Genomic DNA, 24,476 nt, shown 5'->3' on the forward strand with positions numbered 1-24,476 from the left:
GCATGCTTAATGGCAAACTATGAGGGCCATGAAGGTCATTGATAACACACCTTTGCTATTACCAGCTGAAGCTACTAAAGTTACTGTGATGGACAAACAGTATTCAGCATTACTCCAGTAGTTGATCAATAAATATGTCATTATATTGCAAAATGATGCTATGGCCCAAAGTGGGAAAATGCGAATGTCATCTCGAGGTGGAGGTGCAGGAGATTTGCATGAGTTATTAACTCTTCAGTTATTGGTATCAACGATCTATAGACCCTATGGCATTTTGTGGGTTAAAGAGTGATTGAGCAAATATTTATAGATGCGTGCTCAACTCCATGTTGATACACTATGATGTGGCATATGATAAGCACGAGGGTGCAATCAAGTAAAAGATCCTGTAATAGGTACATAATCTCATTTGCCACTGTAGTATCATTAAGTACAGATCAATGACAACACAGTATGGGTGTTGGACCCCACAGTATTTATGAAATTCTGATTCAATGCAACACTGCTGAAAAAGCTACTTATCTTAACTACTAAATCAGGTTCGCTTCTTAATAAACAGACACCACACAAACTGTTTGGTAGACCAGTTCAAAACTTTACTTAACATCGGCCGATGGAAGGGAGCGAGAATTCCAGTCAAGTGACCAACACAGACACTTGACTGTGCTCAGCCACCTTCTCTTAACAACAGAATAACATTGCCTTAAATAGGGTTTTTTTGTCCCCTTAGCACATTCCACAGACATTAGTCATGGTCAGAGGTTTCCACAGAATGCATCACATCAAACCTTTTGTTTACATGGTACAAGATATACTAAAAACATTGGCAATTTGCTTTAGGTCATTTTAACTCCAAATAGACCACCCTAGCTTTTTCGCTGCTTCCTCATGTCACTTGGTCCCTCATAAACATAGGCCATCTGCTTTATTGCCTCTTGCTTCAAAGATGTGACCAACTATGTCTCTCTTCCTCTATCGCCTCCTCCCCCATAAACATTGGTCATTTGCTTTATGGCATCTCACTTCAAAGATTTCTCTATAGCTCCTTCTCTCTGCCTGTCACTTGGGAGACAATGTTATAGGATTTATTATCTCACACACCCGCAACCTAAGGCAAGCCTAATTTGAGACTAAATATAAGCTGTAAGCTAGCCCAGAAACCAATTTAATATCTTCTTATATTTTTAACTAAAATTCGGCTTCATCATTCCATCCTTTTATCAAAATTTTGATAACAACTATAGTCCTTGCTGAGTACATATGATAGACCATAAGCATCTCATCAGACAAATTAATAGTACACTAGTAACACAATCAATTCATAGTGGACAATCGTTTCACAAGTTCCTCCAACCATTTTAAATGGCCACCAACCTCCCCCGGACGTAACACTAAGATACTACCATAGGACAGGAAAAGGATCATAAAAATTGTTCAGCCTTTATTCGGCTTCATTTGGAATTCCCTGTATGCTGGTGTAACTGGTTCATGCTTCTCTTGTGTGGCACTGCATTTGCAACATAACAATGCCCTGTCACAAATATACTGTTTCCTTAAAATACACCAGTGCCTTGGTTGTGGCAAAAACAGGTAGATTTAACTGGCCTTTGCAGACCTCTTACTGTCTGTAGTCAGGGTATCTTTGCTGCGCTTGTCATGTTTTACTTCAATCTTGTTTAAAAGGAGGTGTGTACCATCCTTTAAATGTGGGTTAGTCTGCAAGTTTGCCATTCTGAAGAAAGTTCAGCAGTCCATGTGGGCTGGGCCACCCCAGAATAAAGGAGCATCAATAGCCCATCGTCCTTGTTTCCACAAACTGTTCACAGTCAATCAAATGTATCCAGCGACGATGATCTTCAATCTTTACAGCAGTTCATGTTGTTAGCAACACTTGGTTGTTTTTTTCAACAGTCTCAATTTCTTCTTGTCCCAGCACCCCCATCAAAGCTCCCAGCAAAGCTCCTCCAACCTGGGAATGTAGATCTGGCAAGACATGGGTTAATTGCCGACCATAAATAATTAGTTAATTGCCCAGGGCCTGTAGGTGGCTTCCCCCCACTCTCCAGGGGGTGGACACGGCAGCTTTTCCTGCATCAATAAAAAGTCGTGAATCTTGTTCACCAGCTGAGTTTCTCCAGCACTTTTGTCCACCTTTGATCCTCCAGTATCTCCAGTCCCTTCTTAACACTTCCCTGTGAATTTATTCTTTAATCCGATTATATCCGAAGAGGCTCTCCCCACCTAAATATTCAATTCTCCAAATATGTTCTCTTCCCCAATCTACTTTATCTTCTCACCTTTCATCCCTCATTGTGAGTTCCCTCAAACCTCCTTTTGTTCATAAGCATCTACCTTCATTTCTCTCACACAGCACATGCTACAGCAACATCTTTTTGTTTGCTTGAAAACAGTAATCTTGCTTCATTTGCATTTTAAAAGACAACCTCTGTTATCATATCAAAACAATCTTTCCCAAAAGAACTCATTCAGAATCAGTAATCAATAATACATTTTCTTTTCTCTGTAATTTTGACATTTCCAATCTCATTTAACACTTTAATCGGGGTGAGTATTTTTTTAAACTTGGTTCAAAAGATTTGTAATCAACCAACACATTTTATCCATCGAGTATAGCTCCGCCCCCCATTCATGCCTGTTTCTTAACGGTGCACACCATAAACTTTGTCTATTTGCATTTTAAAGGACAAACTATTTAAAGCGACACACAACTTTGCTCATTGCTTCGAATTTCACACATTCCACATACAAAAAACATTGCTTTACAAGCAGTACATATACAAAAACATTGTTTTACCATCAGTATATAATATTTCATCTTCATAGACATCTCTTTGTAATTTACTTTCCCTTTTTCTGACAAGACTTCTGTTTACCAAAATCCTGGTTACCTAACCCTAATTGGACATTGATCCAGATCATGATTAGTCAGACTCCCCTTGACTTTTCAGTCTCCCTATCCTATCCTCATTTCTCCATTGAATTTTCCTTCATCCCCAATTTTTTATAACATAGTTGCTTGTCAGAAAAAGGATTTACCTCCGGGGTAATTTTGTTTTGCAATCCCCATTGACTCTTTCCACCATCCCAGATACCTGTGGGTGGTGTACACAGTGAATTGCTGTCAGATATTAAAATGTGCACATTTTTCCTTAGTAATAGTGGTTGGTAGAACTTTACTCCACCTACTAAATAAATCTAAAATCACTAAGCAATATTTATAACACTGGGCCCTTGGCATTTCAATAAAATCAACCTGTATGCATTCAAACGATCGTGATGGCATTGGCGTCACCCCTGAGTGTATTTTAATTGGATTGCCTGGATTACTTCATTGGCAAATTTTATATTCAGAGGCCTGCCACCACATTTCCTTTGTTATCCTATCATTCCCTCCTTACCAGCATGGGTAAGACGGGTAAAAATGTATCGTATACACCAACTTGTCCAAGCGGGGTGTGCTGAATCAATGGCACAGCCCTCTTGTTTCCATAGTTATTACTATATATAAGAGGCGTCCCTCTGTAATGTACATACCTCCCTCATGTTTGCCAGGACTGTTCTATTTGCTAGTATCTGTTTACCAGATGTCACCACGCATTTGGATGTACAGGCTGCTTGCTTGGATACACTATCAGCAACCCATTGCCTTTTGCTATAGGGTCCCCAGCACCAGTGTGTGCAGTACATTTAATAATGACCAGCTGTTCTGGTAGCATCAATGCCTTAAACAAATTACGCACAAAAAGGGCATTCTTAATGGGTGTTCCTGCCGAGGTCAGGAATCCTCGGTGTTGCCAGAGAGCGCCAAAGTCATGAGCAACGCCGAAGGCGTATCGGGAATCAGTATAGATGTTAATTTGTTTGTCCGTTGCTAATATGCAGGCTCTAGTTAGGGCAAATAATTCTGCCTGTTGCGCTGATAACGGAATCTGAAACCTTCCTTCTTCCAAAATCATCTGTGACCCGTTTACTACTGCATAGCCGGAAGCCCGCTGTCCTGTTTCAGGGATAACCATAGAGGAGCCATCGACAAACCATGAGGGTATGTTGTCTTCCAATGGGATATCAGACAATCCTTCCCGTGTTTTTGTTAATAAGTCATTGGCCATCTCACAATTGTGGGGCGGCTCTGTGCAAGGCTCAGGTGGCTCCGTCAAAAAGGCAGATGGATTTATTGTGGAACAATGCTGAAAGGTCAAATTTGGATTATTCAACAATGTCAGTTCATAGCGGCCCAGGCGTGCCTGGGTGAGATATTTCGTTTGGCTTGCATTCATTAATGCGGCGACACAATGAGTTGTAAATACGATTACCGGTTGATGTAAAGTTATGTTTGCAGCAGCTGAGATAGCGGCATGTATACCAGGCAAAATCTGGGTGCAAGGGGGGTAGCCGCGTGCTACTGCATCCAGGCGAACTGAGAAGTACGCTACTGGTCGTTTAACATCCCCATGTTGTTGCGTCAGTACGGCTGATACACAGTCTTGAATTATTGTTACATATAGCTGAAATGATCTGTCATACAGTGGTCTTCCGATGGCTGGGGCGGAGGCTAATGCATCTTTTAAGGCTAAAAAGGCCTCAGTCTGTTTTTCATCGAGGGAAAAATGTCGTTCGGCATTTGCAGACGCCAGTGGTGATAGATGCTTCGTATAAAGTACAACATTGGGAATCCACTGACGGCAAAAGTTAACTAACCCCAAGAAGGCCCTCATTTGTTTGGGGGTTTCTGGTTTTGGGTATCGAACAATAGGGTCCACTCTTGCTGGAGTAAGTGCTCTTTCAGTGGCACTGATCATAACTCCAAGAAATTTAACCTCCTTCTTGCCCTCTTTAACTTTCCTCTCAGGGATCACATACCCCCAAGCATGTAAGGCTTCTAATAACTTTGCAGTGTCAATAATGTTGCTGGCCTCATCAGAGCTGGCCAGAAGTAAATCGATATGATATGCCATTTATTGTCACTATACATGTACAGTGAAACTGAAAGCTGCTCGTACTCAGTGCATACATACAATTTTACACAAAAAAAACAAGAAACAGAAAAACAAAACAGAAGGGAGATGGGGGGGGGAATAGGTGCACAAATTCTACGGCGCTACATACATATATACATATATACAGATGGAAGTCCGTGTTGGGCGGTGTAGTCAGTGCATGTGTGGATTTGAATTTATGGTAGATATAATTCTCGGGAAGCAGCTATTCCTGAGTCTGTTTGTCCTGGATTTGATGCACCTATAGCGCCTTCCAGAGGGCAGCAGGTCGAACAGTCCAAACGCAGGATGGGAGCTGTCTTTGGTGATCTTCTTTGCCCTGCTAAGGCAGCGGGAGGTGTAGATGTCCATCAGGGAGGGGAGAGGGCAACCAATGATCCTCTGCGCTGTCCTGGTTACCCTCTGAAGCCTCTCCCTGTCTGCCATGGTGCAGCTGCCATACCATGCTGTAATGCAGTATGTCAGCAGGCTCTCGATGGACGAGCGGTAGAAGGTCAGCAGCAGGTTAGAGTCCAGGTTGTGCTTCCTGAGGACCCTCAGGAAGTGCAGCCGCTGCTGAGCCTTCTTGATGACCGCTGTCGTGTTGTCTGTCCAGGAGATATCAGCAGCGATATGGACGCCGAGAAACCGGAAGGTGTTGACCCTCTCCACACACTCGCCGTTAATGTGTAGGGGGACTAAGTCGGTGCTGTGCCTCCTGAAGTCGACAATGAGCTCTTTTGTTTTCCTGGTGTTCAGAGCCAGATTGTTTTCTGAGCACCAGGTTGTCAACTTCAGGACTTCCTCTCTGTAGGCTGCCTCGTCTCCCTCATCATCAACATACTGAATTACAATGGAGCCTTGTGGGAGGGCTAATGTCTTTAACTGGTCTGCTAGTATTTGGGAAAACAGAGTGGGCGAATGTACAAAACCTTGTGGCAGGCGTGTCCATGTATATTGTTGTCCTTCGTATGTAAAGGCGAAAAGGTATTGGCAATCGGGATGCAGTAGGATTGAAAAGAATGCATGTTGTAGGTCAATAACTGTGAAGATTGTCGCAGAGGCGGGAACCTGGCTCAGGATAGTTGCGGGGTTCGGTACGATGGCGTGCATAGGCGTAACGATCTCATTAATTGCACGGAGGTCTTGTACTAGCCTCCACTCTGAACGTCCAGGCTTAGGTACCGGGAAGATTAGAGTGTTACATTGTGAGTGACACTGCACCAATATACCCTGGTGTAAAAGAGACTGCACCAGCTGTTGTATTCCTGCCACTGCTTCTGGTTTTAAAGGATATTGAGGAACTGCAGGGAGGCGGACATCCGGCTTAAGCGTGATCATTACAGGTACACAATAAGTCAGTCCTACCTCATGCGGTGATGTCGCCCAAATCTGATCTTTGTCCATGTCGTTTGCTGTTGGCTGATGGCGGCTGATAACTCTTTCAACGATCTGGTTCTCTTTCCAATATTCCAACGTTCCCTGAGAAAAATATTGCTCACCCAGTATGTTACTTGCTTGTTTGCATAATTCGTAAGTGAGGTACCCCAGCTCTTTTGCTGAGTGGTCTGCCCCCACTGAGGTGGTTACATGAGGTGCCACTAGAGAAGCATTCTGTTTCCACAACCCTGCCTCCCTCCACTTGCACGATCAAGGCAGTGCCAGGTTCGCCTGACACTGTTCCTATCAAGCGGACCCTAGTTGCTTCCCCTATTAGTGAACTAAAATAATCTTCCATTTCGGGATTGCAACCCGTAGGATCATAACATAAGGTCACATGTGGATCGGGTGTATTTCCAAAGACTGGTGCTGACAAAAGATCAATAGCCCACCATTGAGGTGTTGGGAAGTGTGTGTGCATCATCTTCTGGGTCTGGAGGTGAATTCCCTCGTCAGTGCAGATAATTCCCGCTTTTAATCCTATCAATAGGTCTCTGCCTGCGAGGTTGCAGCCAAGAAATGGTGTAACGGAAAAGGGGAGGGTACATTGTTCCTGTCCATAGGTTACAGTCAAAGGCTGAGTTAGTGGGTAACACCGTACTTTCCCATCCAATCCTGATAATCGTGTTACATGGTCTGACATGGGAACTCCAAGAGATGCCGCAAGCTCCTGATTCAGGGTAGATGAGGTTGCTCCTGTATCAATCAAAAACGGAACTCTGGTGTCCCCCAGCATCATGTTTACTACGGGTTCTTCATCGGGGTTGGCGATTAATGGGAAGAGATGCTGTACAGGGAAGTGGGTGGGTCATTGGGAAAACGGGTTGTTGGTCGAGTACGGAGCCTGTCTTCCCTGTACTGCCCCGGAGACACCAGAGGGACATTCCCTTTTCCAATGCCCTCGTCCCCCACACCGAAAACAACTTCCTCCAGTTCCCCTCTCACCTCGTGATCTTCCCTGCCCTGGGTGGTTTTGATTTAGTCTTCCCTGGAATTCTCCCCATCGTGGCCTATCCCATTGTGGTCTGGGTGGAAAACCCCTTCCTCTACCAGGGCGCATCCCGTTCCCAGGTCTTATAGCCAGAGCCTGGTAGGAATCCTCAGCTGCTGGATCCCACATATAATATTCAGTTTTTATTCTGGGTGCACTGGTGGCAGCCGTGTTTCCAGCACCGTCAGCCCAAAAGGCAGCTACCGCACGTCTCATCTGGGTTATGTCGTTGTCTGACCAGTTTAAGTCTGTTTTAATCATTGACTGCACTTTAAGAGGGAGACAACTCATCAACATAGCATTAAAAGCTGGGGACCTATTACCCGCATTGTATACAGAGTCTCCTGCAAAGGTCCCATAGATACTAGTGAAACGATCCAGATACGACTGGGGGTCTTCCTTTGGACCGGGCTTACAATCGAGGACCACCGACATGTTAATTGGCTTCTTCAAACATTCAAACAGATTGGTCATCATAAAATCTACACAAACTGTCTCGTCTGCATGTGCCTGCACGGCTTTTAGTGTCTGCCAAGTCTGATGTGTCATAACATCCTTCCACTTCTGTCGTTCGGCCGCTGACAAAAGTGACAAGGTCATGGACCAAATATCACCGGTCCGTAGCCTGATAATATTCTACCGTACTGCGGAGGTATTCTACAAATTCCTTCGGGGTCTTATGGCGGTCTGGGGCTTTATCCCGTATCATACATTGCTCGTGTGGTCTCCATGGTGCGTATATTTGCATGGTATCAGCCTGATTGGCGTCACCTGCCCTAGGGTTTGGCACCGCTCTCATAGGGAGGTTCTGTGCAGTCCTTCTAGGGTTTGCTTTTACTCGCTCCCCAACCGATACCACCGTGTTAATTGCTTCATCTTGGACACTGTCCGTCAGCTCACTCATGTCTTCCTTTAGTATTGCACCAAAGCTTTGTAAGGTCGGAACTTCGGGGTATATGGATATTACTGACGGAGCTGCCAAAGGTAAGGATGCCATTTCTACTGGTAGGACATAGGGAGGTGGACGTCTCCCAGGATTATCTAACTCCTCATCTTCACTACCAAATAGGGTTGTCGTGCCAGACATGAAGTCTCCTCCAGAGGATTTACCAGTACTGGGTTTATTTTTTACTAACCATCACCTGTTTCTCACCTCCCGCCTGTCTCTTAATTCTTTTCTCTTGTTCCTCTGCCCACTGGCATTCTAGTTGCAATAATTTCCATCCTTTCATAGTGCCATCCTTATTCCGTAACTCTATCCCTTGTTTACATGCAGTATCCATCCAACTTCGATCTCTACTCTCCTCATGCTTCTTCTCTGCTTCGGCTTTCCACGTTTTAATTCCCTTCTTCCATTTCTTTCCTGCCTTCCTTTCCCATATCAACATCTCTGCTCTTTTAATTGTCTCGACATTCCATGTGCCCCCTACTGGCCAGGCTTCATCCCCCAACCGTTTGGTCAATCTGTAACTTAACATTCTAAATTTCTTATTATACTTAGGATTCAAATAACACATATGTTGGACGGGGGTTCCCCCCTCACTGTTATCCAGAGCATTCCCCATAGATAGATAGAGAAAAGAGAGAGAGAGAAAAAAAAACAGACCGCTTTTTAAATGCCGAATCGTTCAAAATCTATCAACCAGGCCGACTCGCTAAATGAGACCCCAGTTTCTCAATTTGGCTGACTTTTTTAACTCTTTAATATACGACCCAAGTGTCTCAACGAAACAGACCCGCTAACCAAGACCCCAGTTTTTTTTTCCAACTTGGCAGACTTCTTAATACTGTAATATACAACGTCACTTATTTCTCAACCCGACAACTCTTCGGATGTCTCAATAAGCCAAACACACACCTCAACCCCCGTATCTCAACCCGACAAATCACGGATATCTCAACAAGGCCGATGAGCCCTTAGTAGAGAGAGAAAAAGAAAACAAAGAGAGATAGACAGAGAGAGAGAGGAACCGCTCAAGTCCTTCTTAACAATATACACAAGCCCTTCTTAAAAATACATGCACAATTCTGTCTTAAAAATACATACACAACCCCTTCTTAAAAAAACCCCATATAAAGCCCAACTGGTCTTACCTGTGTCTGTTTCTAAGACCCTCGGCAGGGAACCAATTCAATGTCTGATGAAGGATCACAGATGTTCCCGGGAGTTTCTAGGGAGTCGGTCTGACAAGGGGGCCGATAGAGCTCAGTTATCTCCCTTCCAATCCCGGCAACCTCCGCAACCTCTTGCACAGTCAGCTGTTGATGTGGTCCCAGCGAGGCCTGCCAAAAAAACGCCAATGAAAAAGCTACTTATCTTAACTACTAAACCAGGTTCGCTTCTTAATAAACAGACACCACACAAACTGTTTGGTAGACCAGTTCAAAACTTTACTTAACATCGGCCGATGGAAGGGAGCGAGAATTCCAGTCAAGTGACCAACACAGACACTTGACTGTGCTCAGCCACCTTCTCTTAACAACAGAATTACATTGCCTTAAATAGGGTTTTTTTGTCCCCTTAGCACATTCCACAGACATTAGTCATGGTCAGAGGTACAGGAAAAGGTTTCCACAGAATGCATCACATCAAACCTTTTGTTTACATGGTACAAGATATACTAAAAACATTGGCCATTTGCTTTAGGTCATTTTAACTCCAAATAGACCACCCTAGCTTTTTCGCTGCTTCCTCATGTCACTTGGTCCCTCATAAGCATAGGCCATCTGCTTTATTGCCTCTTGCTTCAAAGATGTGACCAACTATTTCTCTCTTCCTCTATCGCCTCCTCCCCCATAAACATTGGTCATTTGCTTTATGGCATCTCACTTCAAAGATTTCTCTATAGCTCCTTCTCTCTGCCTGTCACTTGGGAGACAATGTTATAGGATTTATTATCTCACACACCCGCAACCTAAGGCAAGCCTAATTTGAGACTAAATATAAGCTGTAAGCTAGCCCAGAAACCAATTTAATATCTTCTTATATTTTTAACTAAAATTCGGCTTCATCACTGCCGCCGCAATACACCCGACTCATCTCGCCGCCGCCCCGCCGACCATCCGCCCACCGGGACCTCCCACACATCGTCCACGGACCCCGACTCAACTGCCACTGGACTCCGACCACCGGGTCCGGTGACCCGCGCCACTGGACTCCGACCATCGGGTCCGCTGACCCGCGCCACTCCACCCCCCCCCCAAGCAACCCACAGCCGTCGCCTTACCTGGAGCCTGGACTTTGCACTGGGCCTGGAGCCTCCACGCTGCTCACTCACTCTCTCCTGGGCTCAACTCCACTGGGTCCTAGTGCCCGTCTGCCCAGCCTTGCTAACCACAGTGGCTGTTCCACTGACTCTCCCCATCCCCCTCCAACTATGTCACCCCCGCTCTTCCCCATCCACATTACAGCCCTCTCACCCCCCAACCCCCTGACCACCCACCCCCCCCCCCCCCCCAACACCCACCCCCCCCCCCCCCCCGACACATCGCCCTGTCCCCAGTCCACCCACCTGCCTTCCTCTGGCCCCAACTCCTATCCCTGCGGGGTGTTCACCATCCCCCCCGACCTCTCCCCTCTCCCACACCGAACGGTCCGTCCTCAGCAGAGGTCTTACCTTTGTCCCCCTCCGTCCCCATCTCAATGAGTTCCGCGTCCACCATGACTTGGAGCACTTCTATCGTCGTCTCCGCCTCACAGCGCACTTCCATGGGAAGGAGTCCTCGCCCCCCCAATGATGACCCTTTTTCCCGTCTCCAACGCACCCCCTCCTCGTGGAACCCCCCTCGTAAAGTCCCGGCTCTGGAACTCTTTATCCAGAACTTCCGCCGCAACGTCAACCGCCTCAACTTCTCCACTCCCCTGTCTCACTCCAATCTCTCCCCCTCTGAACGCACTGCCATTGAATCACTCCGCAAAAACCCAGATTGGGTCATCAAAGCAGCCGACAAGGGAGGTGCCATGGTAGTTTGGCGCGTCGATCTCTACAAAGCTGAGGCCACGCGCCAACTCTCGGACACCTCCTCCTACTTACCCTTGGACCATGACCCCACTGATGAGCACCAGGCCACCATATCTAGCACCATCACCAACTTCATCAATTCCCACGCCCTGCCCGACCAAGCTTCCAACCTCATCGTTCCCCAGCCCCGCACGGCCCGTTTTTACCTTCTCCCCAAAATCCACAAACCAGGCTCTCCCGGCAGACCCATTGTCTCTGCTTGTTCGTGCCCCACCAAACTCATCTCCACATACCTTGACTCCATACTATCCCCCTTGGTCAAATCCCTTCCCACCTATGTTCTAGACACCTCAAACACTCTCCGCCGCTTCCACGCATTCCACTCTCTAGGCCCTCACCCCCTCATCTTCACCATGGATGTCCAGTCAATCTACACCTCCATCCCCCACCAGGATGGCCTCAAAGCCCTCCGGTTCTTCCTTGACCAGAGGAGCAACCTATACCCAGCCACTGACACTCTCCTCCGCCTAGCGGAGTTGGTCCTCACCCTCAACAACTTTACGTTTGACTCCTCCCATTTTCTCCAAACACAAGGCGTAGCTATGGGCACACGCATGGGCCCCAGCTACGCCTGCCTCTTTGTCGGGTACATTCAACAATCCTTGTTCAGTACGTACCAGGGCCCCATCCCCGACCTCTACCTCCGTTAGATTGACGACTGCTTTGGGGCCACCTCCTGCACCTACACACAACTGACTGACTTCATCCACTTCACCACCAACTTCCATCCGGCACTCCAATAAACCTGGAACATTTCCGACACTTCCCTACCATTCCTTGACCTCACCATCTCCATCGCAGGGGACAGACTTCTGACCGACATACACTAGAAACCAACTGACTCACATGGCTATCTGGACTACACGTCTTCCCACCCTGCCCCCTGTAAAGACTCCATCCCCTACTCCCAATTCCTCTGCCTACGCCATATCTGTTCCCAGGATGAGACGTTCCACACCAGAGCATCGGAAATGTCCTCGTTCTTCAGGGAACGGGGATTCCCCTCCGCCACCATAGATGAGGCTCGCACCAGTGTCTCATCCATACCACGCAACATTGCTCTCTCTCCCCCATCCCCGCACTCGCAACAAGGGCAGAGTCCCCCTGGTCCTCACCTTTCACCCCACCAGCCGGCAAATACAACACATAATCCTCCGCCATTTCCGCCACCTCCAACGTGACCCCACCACTCGCCTCATCTTCCCATCTCCCCCTATGTCTGCCTTCCGCAAAGACCGCTCCCTCCGCAACTCCCTTGTCAATTCTTCCGTTCCCTCCCGTACCACCCCCTCCCCGGGCACTTTCCGTTGCAACCGCAAAAAATGCAACACCTGTCCCTTCACCTCCCCCCTCGACTCCATTCAAGGACGCAAGCAGTCGTTCCAGGTGCGACAAAGGTTCACCTGTATCTCCTCCAACCTCATCTACTGCATCCGCTGCTCTATATGTCAGCTGATTTACATCGGGGAGACTAAGCGGAGGTTGGGCGATCGTTTCGCCGAACACCTCCGCTCAGTCCGCAATAACCTACCTGAACTCCCGGTGGCTCAGCACTTCAACTCCCCCTCCCATTCCCAATCCAACCTCTCTGTCCTGGGTCTCCTCCATTGCCAGAGTGAGCAACACTGGAAATTGGAGGAACAGCACCTCATATTCCACCTGGGTAGCTTGCGTCCTGATGGCATGAACGTTGGATTCTCCCAATTTTGCTAGCCCTGCTGTCTCCTCCCCTTCCTTAACCCTCGAGCTGTCTCCTCCCATCCCCCCGCCCACGGGCTCCTCCTCCTCCCTTTTTCCTTCTTTCTCCCCCTCACCCCCCATCAGTCTGAAGAAGGGTTTCGGCCCGAAACGTCACCTATTTCCTTCGCTCCATAGATGCTGCTGCGCCCGCTGAGCTTCTCCAGCAATTTTGTGTACCTTCGATCTTCCAGCATCTGCAGTTCCTTCTTGAACACCGAATATAGATATGTTGTTTTCATGCTAAATCAAAGGTTGCAATAATGTCTGGCATAACAGTGGCGAAAGACACATTCTCGCTATAAGCATGAGGAATGGTCTTTTATGTCTTCCTCCATTTTGCTTTATGAGTCAGGTCTTGAAATAAAGTTATCAAGAGCCCACTTTAGGTTCCAGCTGTGGAATTGGCCTTTGCAGTTTGATTCCCGATTTGGCTGGAATAATAACAATGCAACCTTAAAGGTTATTTAAACTTAACTTGCTGGTTCAGCCTGTGGCTCGGGAAATCAGCCGTTGCATGATAAAATCAATTTATGTTCTACAGATTCTCAATAGACTGCTTACGGCTTGGGTTGTCACACCTATTTTTGTATGTATTCACAGTGCTGGAATGGTACCAAAAAGCAGTATTTTGCTGCTTCAGGAGATGGGAAGCGTTTGTTTAATGTTCATGATACATTTAAAATGGTACAGATTCTGAGCTAATGCAGTTCATTTAAATGGTCTTTGACAATATTGAGTTATAGGGTCATTAACTGTGCCAAGGTGCTTTCCATCAGACTTACTGCAGCTAACGAGGTCCACTTTGTTGGGTTCACCTCGGATATCGAGTTAGTAAAGGATATATTTTACACAAGTTTTCCAGGGACAAGTACAATGCAGTATGGGAGGTTGACATTGTGTTAACACTATTTCACCAGGCCAGCTACATTCTTAGCTTTGCCCGGACCTCATTAGGTAGTTATCCTCCTGGCGCTGGTTAGTGCAACAGGTCACTCGCTACATTATTGTGACAGGAGAGGATGATTACATCTGCAAATATATGCATAGTATTTTATGCTATAATTTATTTAAGCAGAGCAGTAGGGGTGTCGGGTCTCAAAATAGTCACACATATACAACAATACGTCAAGGTCACCAGAGCCTTCAAGACTCTGAGCTAACTATGATTGTTAGTTACGAAAAACATTATAAGAACGTATCTGCTCAGATCTTGCCAGGTGTTAATACAGAGTTGAGTTATGCAGGAGTAGATACTGATCCGGATCTCACTCCACCAGGGCTGTTATAACAGCAGCAGCAAGGGTTAATTACGTTCCGCTGGACCACATTCTAACGGATGTAGCGTGGTCAAACAAACACATTTTCAAACATGTTATAATAACCCGGTGCCAGACCAGGGGTATTTCTCAACTTTATTTTATGTTCTGTTATAGGTTCCATTCGGATAGAGATGTGACTATTGTTATTACTTATTTAACAGCATCAGCATGTTTAAATCTATGTCATGACTGTATGCATTATGAATGTTTTTCCCTCATTTGTCAATGGGGCAGTTGTGGTTGTGTAGACTTGTTTCTCATGGCATGAAATCACAGAGCTTTGAAATCTTCACATAGTCACTCACGTGACTTTGAAGTAAAATAGTAAGATTAAAAGAGAACTTACCAGTTTGAAGTTTGATCTTTATTTTATGAGGAGTTACGATGAGGGTCGACGTGCCCTCCGCTCCCAGCCCTCATTAAGGTCATCTGGTAGTTCTAGTCTTCTTTCATCTTACCATTATACTTCAGTCACTATTATCTGTGATTTCACATCGCTGCTTTGAAGATTGACGTATGTGCGGCTGAACGGGCTTCTTCACGTAGACCCTCATCGTAACTCCTCATAAAATAAAGATCAAACTTCAAACTGGTAAGTTGTCATTTAATCTTACTATTTTGTGGCAAAGCTAAGGCATACTGACCTATTCACCAATGAAGACAAATTATTGACAGTTTTGTTTTCTGGTCCTGTACCCATTTGCAATCATCGCCCCCAAACTCATTTTATATCATGCCTTTGTAGAAGACAGAGAGGATCCTTTTCATGCTCAGGCCTGAATGAAACACAGACTTCGACAGTTAAAGGCCTCTGTAATCAGGCACTATACCAAACATTTCTTCAGAATCTATCCATGTTCTCCAAAGATGCTGCTTGACCTGCTGAATTGCTCCAGCACTTTGTGTCTTTTTTTTTGTAAACCAGCATCTACACTTCCTTGTTTCTACATTCAGCATTCATATTCTTCAGCATTTATTTTTGCTATCTTTACCATGGCTATTTTAACTTAGTTGCACTCTCCATACCTTCAGAACATTTTCATTGGCCATCATATTTACATAGACGTTAATAACATGTCCAATATTATGATTCATTTTCTGACATTTGTTTATTGCAATTACACAGAGTATTTTGATATATTTACATCTAAGTTCAGACTTTATTGCATTCACTGGGTGGCAGCGAGAGCGGCAGCCTCGCCAGCCGCTCGTGTGTTTTTTCAACTTTTGTGTTATATTTATTGTGTCTAAATGTATGTTTTAATGTTTCTCGGTATGTTTTGATATGGGGGGAGGATTAGGGGAAAACCGTTTCCAGTCACTTACCTCGACGAAGATGCAACTTTTCTCCTTGTCGCATCTTCAACACCATCGCGGCCTAACAACTGGATTGGTGCGGCCTCTCCAGACTGGAGACCGGCCCAGAACTTCAAGCAGCAAACTCCGCTGACTTACTATCGCGGAGTGGGCGATGGTATCCTTTGCCGAGGATCGCCAGTGCTGGAGCTCTGACCGTGGGTGCATGTTGACTTTAACATCATGGAGCAGCGGTTTGTGGAGGTTCTAACCGCAGGCGCAGCGCAGACTTTAACATTGCGGTGCCTGGGAGTTTCGATCATCTTGACGAGAGGGCCTGAACATCTGTAGCGGCAACTGCGGAGGTTTCAAGTCCCCGATCATGGGTGAACAAAGGAGGAAGATGACTGAACTTTATTGCCTTCCATCACAGTGAAGAATGCTGATTCCCGTCTAGTGGATGTTTATGTTAAAATCTATTGTGTATTGTGTTCTTTTTACTTGTATGGCAGTATGGTAACTCAAATATCACTGTACCTTAATTGGTGTATGTTACAATAAATGTGAACTTGAACTTGAACCTCCAAAATAAACCTTATTAAACAGTAGGTGTTGAGATGAATAAGCAGCAATGATGTATTCCATTACATTTATAGTAGACATTGGCACAGATTTCTCTGGTAAATATCGGCAGATTCTACCAGCATTTCTCAGCATAATTGGAGGTATATTTTGGGACTCCTGCATGAACATGTAAGTCATGGACCTGCTGGCATTTGCTGGCTCTGCTGATATTTCTCAAACGGTTCAATAGCAAAGCTGGATCTTGCAGAGATTCAGGAAAACTTATTGATTGATTGAAATATACAGTATAGAAACAGGCCCTTCGGCCCAGTGACTCCACACCTATCATCGATCACCTGTTCACACGAGTTCTATATTATCCCACTTTCGCATACACTCCCTACATACTAGGGGCAATTTATAGAGTCTAATTGACCCTACAAACCATATGTCTTTGGGATGCGGGGAGGAAATCGGAGCACCCCGGAGGAAACCTACATGGTCACAGAGAGAACGTGCAAACTCCACACAGATACCATCCCAGGTTGGGAGCGAACCCCTGTGAGGCAGCAGCTCTATCAGCTGCATTAATGATGACATAGAAGAGCATAAGTTGTATACTTTATTTAATGTTTTAATTGATTTTGTTTTATTTCCTATGTACATCAAGGAGTATGATGCTTTAAAGCTTTTAAATTATTTATATTGTTTTAATAGTTTATAAATGTTTCTGAGTTGCTGGGACAATAAAAGAGGGACTGGACAGGCAGTATTGCTGAGGGAGATGGTTTTGTTAGCTGCCACAGAGGTTTTGCAAAAGCATTGATCACTGTTCAGCAGACTTGATCACTGTTAAGAATCATTGGAACAGAACGCATTTTCTTTTTTTTTTCCTTTTTGGCATGTGGGTGAGGTCACATTTATTGGTCTTCACTAACTGTCTCTGATGGTTAGTGGCGAGACACCATCTTGAATCACTGTAGTGCTTCTTGTAAGGTACCTGCACCATACTTCCTGAGCAGGAAGTTCCAGGATTTATTCCTGGCACTATGTAGAACGTTATATATTTCCCAGTCAGGATAATGTAGATGGCGATATTCTCTTGTGCTTGCTACTATTGATCCATATAAACAAGGTACAGAGTTAGAAGCTTTTGTTGGAGTGGCATAGGCAAATATCGTGCATTTTATAGGCGATATAGCCATGGTATAGGAAATGAATGCTATAAGTGCAACCAGAAATGCATCACCAAATTCTTGAAAATTAAAATTTAAATATAGTCCAATTGGAACTTTACATTAACAGTGATTCAAGCTGATGACTGGATTTTTAATGCAGCTATTTTTAAACTCCAGAAAATACTAAGTGAATTATATGGGTGGATATTAAGAGAACCAGGATAAAATGTTTACTTTTTGTCCTACCTTTGCTTTATTTTTTACTACAGTTTTGAGCTAAAGCTGTTCAAAAGTAACAAAGCTAGAATATAATTGTAATGTTAGTTTGAGTGGTAATATATGGATAAAGTCAATTCAAGTCAAGTTTATTCATCACATACACATACGAGATGTGCAGTGAAATGAAAAGTGGCAATATCTCGTACATTGTTCGGATGGAGGTACAGTTGGCAGTTAATACTATGCACACATTCAGCCCCTGCAATTGTAAACGATTTTCTTTCCTGTGGTAGAATAAAAATACATGAAGCTTTACTGGGTTGATGAAATATATATTTTCTGTTGATAGGATTTTCAGATCCAGCAGCTAGACCGAAAGTTGGCCAAGTTAGAAGGAAATATGAGCAATTATGAAAAAGAGATTTTGGGAGATAAGGTGGAAGAACTCTCAAAGACCTTAGAAGAGAAAAAGAGCACAGTAAACCTGTTAAACACACAACTTAAGAAACTCCAGGTAACTAATCTGCATGTACAGTATAACTCATTTTACCACCCTTGACTCATTTCCTTTAATGTTTCAATAACTGAGTATTTTGAACGTGTTCCTCTTTTCATAATGTTAGTTACATTGTGCTATTTTAAATCAATTGACAATTGTTTGTTTCATCAGAATGTTAAGTGATTTCCCAAAAATAGTTAAGTAGCACTATGAAATAAAGTACCGATTTACAAATATGCTGAATATATAATCACTAAATGCTCAATAAAAAATAATTAGTTAAAACAACTACAAATTGCATAATTCTGAACACAGACATATAAATTCCACGGATAACATCTTGTTTGATCTGATAACGAAGTACAATAACAGGAAACAACTGTTTTCTAGCAGTGTGTCATCAGTCTAGTCCAACTACATGATAATTAAATCAGATAGCAGATTATGAGACATCTTGGAGTATGGTTGATGCATCATATTCTGAGTAGCGCTGATGTGGTGTATTTATGTGGGGGTTCTTTCAGTTCACTGGCACCATATTTCTTCTATTGTGTGAAGCTATGATGGAGATGTAAATTACAGCGACTAGCACCAAGAACAAACACATAGAACATTTATTCCATAAAGGCAATAAATTGAAAATATTTAAACCAGTTAGTTGTGGCTCAATTAACCACAAAACTTATAAAGCTCTTGCCTCTGAATGTCTCATTTCACAAACTTGAACACTGAAGTCATGGCTGATTCTGCGTATTGAGGAGTTCCCGTATCATTGGCAGTACTATCAAAACCTCATTTACTCTTTTAGATGGATGCCAAAGTTTTTATGGCAATCATTTGAAAAAAAGTAGTCCTATGTGCTTTGGCCAGTATTTATTCCTCTTCTGGATAACAGATTTACCCCTTCATAACACAGAATTTTCAACAGCACAGCACGAGATTACTCCCTCCGTAACTCCCTAGTCAATTCTTCCCTTCCCACCCGCACCACCCCCTCCCCGGGCACTTTTCCTTGCAACCGCAAGAGATGCTACTTCACTTGTCGCTTTACCTCCCCCCTCGACTCCATTCAAGGACCCAAGCAGTCGTTCCAGGTGTGACAGAGGTTCGCCTGCACCTCCTCCAACCTCATCTATTGCATCCGCTGCTCTAGATGTCAGGAAATCTATATCGGTGAGACCAAGCGTAGGCTTGGCGATCGTTTCGCCGAACACCTCCGCTCGGTGCGCAATAACCAATCGGATCTCCCGGTGGCTCAGCACTTCAACCCCCTCCCATTCCGAATCCGACCTTTCTGTCCTGGGCCTCCTCCATGGCCAGAGTGAGTACCACCGGAAATTGGAGGAGCAGCACCTCATATTCCGCTTGGGCAGTGTACTCCCCGGGCACATTGACTTCTCCAATTTCCGGTAGCCTTTATTGTCTCCTCCCCTTCTCAGCTCTCCCTCATCCCTCTGGCTCCTCCTGTTCCTTTCTTTTTCCCCTCCCCCTCCCCCCACCCTACATCAGCCATCAGTCTGAAGAAGGGTTTCGGCCTGTTTCCTTCGCTCCATAGATGCTGCCGCACCCGCTGAGTTTCTCCAGCACTTTTGTCTACCCACGAGATTACTAATGTATTTTTTATTCTCAATTCTCCAGACTGGAACTTGGTGAACCATGGCTGACATGTTTATAGATAGATAGAAGGCTATCGTACGTGGAAGAAGTATGGATGCACCTTATTGTTTTTCATCAACAATAACAAATTTATTAATCAAAGGACTGTGTTTTGAAGATTTATCTGTGAAAAAGCTCTGAAGGTGTCGGACGGAGAGCTCACATGCGTATAATGACATTCCCCTTAACCATGTAGTCCATATCAAACCCTTAAAATCAGGCATGATACCCAGTATATAGTCCAAAACATAACAGTCCAAAGCTTTGATAGCATGAAACGTCTTCCTCCATGTCTGATCAACTCATGGATGTGTTGTAACAGCAATGTTGAAGTGTGAAAATCCTTCACAAGAATAACAGGATTTTTAGCAATAAAATTCACTGTTAGGTTTGATTTAATTTCCGGATCATTAGCAGAGATTTCAAATCCCAGCTCAAGCTTTGGCCATTCTCTGTCTGGCTATATCCAAGATACCTCACATGCCCTTCATTTCTTCAATGATTTCCAGTTTCCGAGCCCCCATTCCCTCATCTTTACTATGGACGTTTAGTCACTCTACACCTCTATGCCCCACCAGGAGGGCCTTAAAACCCTTGCTTCTTCCTCAACCGCAGAATCATCCAATTTCCCTCTACTAACACTCTACTCCGCCTAGCGGAGCTGGTCCTCAACCTTAACAACGTCTCTTTCAACTCCTCCCACTTCCTCCAAGTCCAAGGCGTAGCTATGGGTGCACACAAGGCGCCCCGGCTATGCCAGCCTCTTTGTAGGGTATGTTGAACAATCCTTGTTCCAGGCATACATTGGACCTATCCCCCAACTCTATCTCTGTTACATTGACTACTGCATCAGTACTACCGCCTGCACCATGCAGAACTCATGGACCTCTTCAACTTCACCACCAATTTCCATCCTGCACTCAAATTTACTTGGACTGCTTCCGACGCCTCGTTCCCCTTTCTCTATCTCATAGTCTACATCGCAGGAAATAGACTATTGTCTGACGTCTATTACAAACCCACTGACTCCCACAACTATCTCGACTACACTTCTTCCCGCCGTGCTTCCTGCAAAGATCTCGACAGGAAACGTCACCCATTCCTTCTCTCCAGAGATGCTGCCTGTCCTGCTGAGTTATAGTGCCCTCCATAATGCGGGACAAAGATCCATCATTTATTTAATTGCCTCTGTACTCCACAATTTGCGATTTGAAATAGAAAAAATCACATGTGGTTAAAGGCATTCTTATACATTTTGGTTTCACCATGTAGAAATTACAGCTGTGTTTATACATAGCCCCCCATTTCAGGGCACCATAATGTTTGGGACACATGGCTTCGCAGGTGTTTGTAATTGCTCAGGTGTGTATAATTGCCTCCTTAATGCAGGTATAAAAGAACTCTCCGCACTTAGTCTTTCCTCCAGACTTTCCATCACCTTTGGAAACTTTTATTGCTGTTTGTCAACATGGGGACCAAAATTGTGCCAATGAAAGTCAAAGAAAACATTATCAGATTGAGAAACAAGAATAAAACTGTTAGTGACATCAGCCAACCTTAGGCTTACCAAAATCAACTGTTTGGAACATTATTAAGAAGAAAGAGAGCACTAGTGAGCTTACTAGTCGCAAAGGGACTGGCAGACCAAGGAAGACCTCCACAGCTGATGACAGAAGAATTCTCTCTATAATAAAGAAAAATCCCCAAACACCTGTCTGACAGATCAGAAACACTCTTCATGAGTCAGATGTGGATTTGTACGAAGTGTACAGATGATGAATAGAAATTCTGAATCAATGCTATAAGACTGTTCTGTAAGACAAAATGGTTGGCCAGGTAGACTGAAACAAAGGACATAAGATGGCTGCTGACCAGGCTTGCTGGAACAGGGTGTTAGGAGGGAATACACAATGTCTTGTAGTTACTGTGTAGTCATGAATAAAGGATCACAGGCCCAGTCTGACAAGATTGAGGAATACACAACCTCCCCCCCTAGCCAGAAAGACTAAGGGATGTACTGGTCTGAGATTATGTGTGGTTCCTCTATCATCCCCTTATATGTACATACTTGGTTTCCTGTATTCTTCCAACGTGTTGGTTCTTTGATCGGGGGAATGTGGGAGGTGCTAACCGGTGGCATTAACATATAAAGAGCCTTGCAATTAAGGGCAGGCAGCTTCACGTTTCTCTCTCACATCGGTTGTTTCGACAATAATCGACCAGGCACCAGGGTTGCTTTAAACGTACGTTTTATTGAGCAGGAGTCTCCACACAGGTTACAACCTGGCAAAGAGTCAAGCTGCCTGCCCTTAATTGCAAGGCTCTTTATATGTTAATGCCACCGGTTAGCACCTCCCACATTCCCCCGATCAAAGAACCAACACGTTGGAAGAATACAGGAAACCAAGTATGTACATATAAGGGGATGATAGAGGAACCACACATAATCTCAGACCAGTACATCCCTTAGTCTTTCTGGCTAGGGGGGGAGGTTGTGTATTCCTCAATCTTTGAATGTCGGAGCAAGCTTATAGTAGGATGGTCTGAGGGTAGAATGGTCTGCTCCTAAATAGTTTATTTCTGTAATAATCATTTAACGTGGCACTGCAAATAACTTTGATGGTGTATTAAACCATTACAAAAAATAGCATTTGGATTGTGAGGGTTCTAAAAGAAGCTTCAACACCACCTTTCGGAGGAACAAAAAAATGAGTAATGAGCTTTGTCTACATTCCAGAATTTTTTTAAAAGGATAGATTTTAGTGTTTAGGGCTCCTAATAAACCATTAACAAAATCACACCAAGGAAGGGTTACAGTCCATTATTATGAAAACAGACTACTTTTCACTTACTGATATAGAAATGTGGTAGACCAGTCTCTGATAAATTTCCCTTCTGAATTAAAAACAAGAGGAGAAAATAATGAAAAATATCAGCTCTGGTGACATACAGCTGAATGAACCATTAGTCGATCCCTAGAGACCAGTAATGCAAGGCACAATCTCAATAGCCTTTTCATCTTTAAACAACAATATTTTCACAATTTGAATCATGCTAAACACTTTCACTCCAATGCATAACAGAATCCCTCAATGGGTCTCATTCAGATTAATTATATCAATAAAAATTGAATCGGCGCTTTCTTTGAGGTTGATTTGTCTGGCAATATAAATAGTAGATTTACAGACGTAAATTGAAATGATGGCTTTGTCTTTAATTATCAACAGGTTATTTCCAAACTTATTACTTTCCATTTTAAATAATAACATTTCATGCAGTATAATATATGTAAAATACTGATTTCATTTGGTGCACTGAAAAATTAAAAATTAAATGATGCACTTTGTACAAATAATGTTTCACACTGTGTTGATTATGTGGGAAACAGTTCATTGAACAATGTACCATTTGTGTCCCTTACTGCAGAATGATATTCAACATTTGAGGAGACATCTGGACAAGTGCAGAGAGGAGAAAAGTGACCTGACCTGTAAAATAGAAGAAATCCATCTTCACATTGATAATGGAGAAAAAGAATTAAAAAAGAACAGACTTTCTGAACAAGTAAGAGGAGAATAACTAAAAATATTAACTATTGTTACTGGCTCAGATGAATAACACAATCAACCTTTTTGTAACTGAATTCAAATAAATATTATTCATTTATAGATGGAGCACAAGGAGAGGTATACCTCTCACCAAGCAATGAGGTTATGAAGGAGAGGTATAACCTCTCACCAAGCAATGAGGTTATGAAGGACCATAACAGTCCTTCCAGTTAAAAATAGCAGTTTGTTTACTTTGTGCTCACTTGCAATCAGATCGAAGGAATGGCTCGGAGCTCTCTCTTAGATGCACTTTAATTCTCCATCTGCTCTGATCTATCTGACTGAGGGCTCCATCAGTGTTGATACAAAGCCCATACATAAGCTTGAAAAATGCTGCTTATTTACAGTTTCAGGATTAGCCATTTCTGCTGCAAATCACCAATGTAATATCCATCAAGCTCTTTTTTGTTTAACTCTCCATCAGCGGAGCCTGATCTACTGGACTTGTCCTACAGCTATGTGTTTGGCTGTTTTTTAAATTCCGTTGTTTTGCATTCTTATTATCTAAATGCACTCGATTCATAGTTAATCATTTTCTCTCGACTGACACACCATTACTTGTTGGGAAAACTTATATGACTTTTTCCCTCTGCCTCCATGGTCTCGCCCTATTTGAGAGAACTTATATTTGCCTAAGGCCAATCTGACTCAAATTTACAGGCATTGAGAATAAAGTAAAAAGAAACCCAATCCTGACATCCCCGATCAGTCTGAAGAAGGGCTTTGGCCCGAAACGTTGCCTATTTCCTTCGCTCCATAGATGCTGCTGCACCCACAGAGTTTCTCCAGCTTTTTTGTGTACCCCCAATCCTGACATGTTTTGCTGACATTAGAGTAGCATATATTTAGCCCAAATCATTGAAACTTTGGTTAAATTGTGGAAATATGCAGCTTTCATTTATGCAAAATAATTTGAAGCCAAACACAATGCACCAGTAATAATGGTT

The 24,476-nt window shown here is 44.0% G+C and overlaps 1 protein-coding gene across 1 annotated transcript in view; it reads left to right on the forward strand.

The window, feature by feature from the left end:
• Window positions 1-24,476, forward strand: part of ccdc39 (coiled-coil domain containing 39) — a 194,718-nt gene that overhangs the window by 77,857 nt on the left and 92,385 nt on the right. The window contains exons 11-12 of the mRNA XM_055645401.1: window positions 18,116-18,280; window positions 23,348-23,485. Of these exons, the coding sequence (XP_055501376.1) occupies window positions 18,116-18,280; window positions 23,348-23,485 (303 nt within the window). The remainder of the gene's footprint in view (window positions 1-18,115; window positions 18,281-23,347; window positions 23,486-24,476) is intronic.

This window comes from Leucoraja erinacea, chromosome 14 (assembly GCF_028641065.1).
Source record: "Leucoraja erinacea ecotype New England chromosome 14, Leri_hhj_1, whole genome shotgun sequence".
In the NCBI taxonomy this organism is placed as follows: domain Eukaryota; kingdom Metazoa; phylum Chordata; class Chondrichthyes; order Rajiformes; family Rajidae; genus Leucoraja; species Leucoraja erinaceus.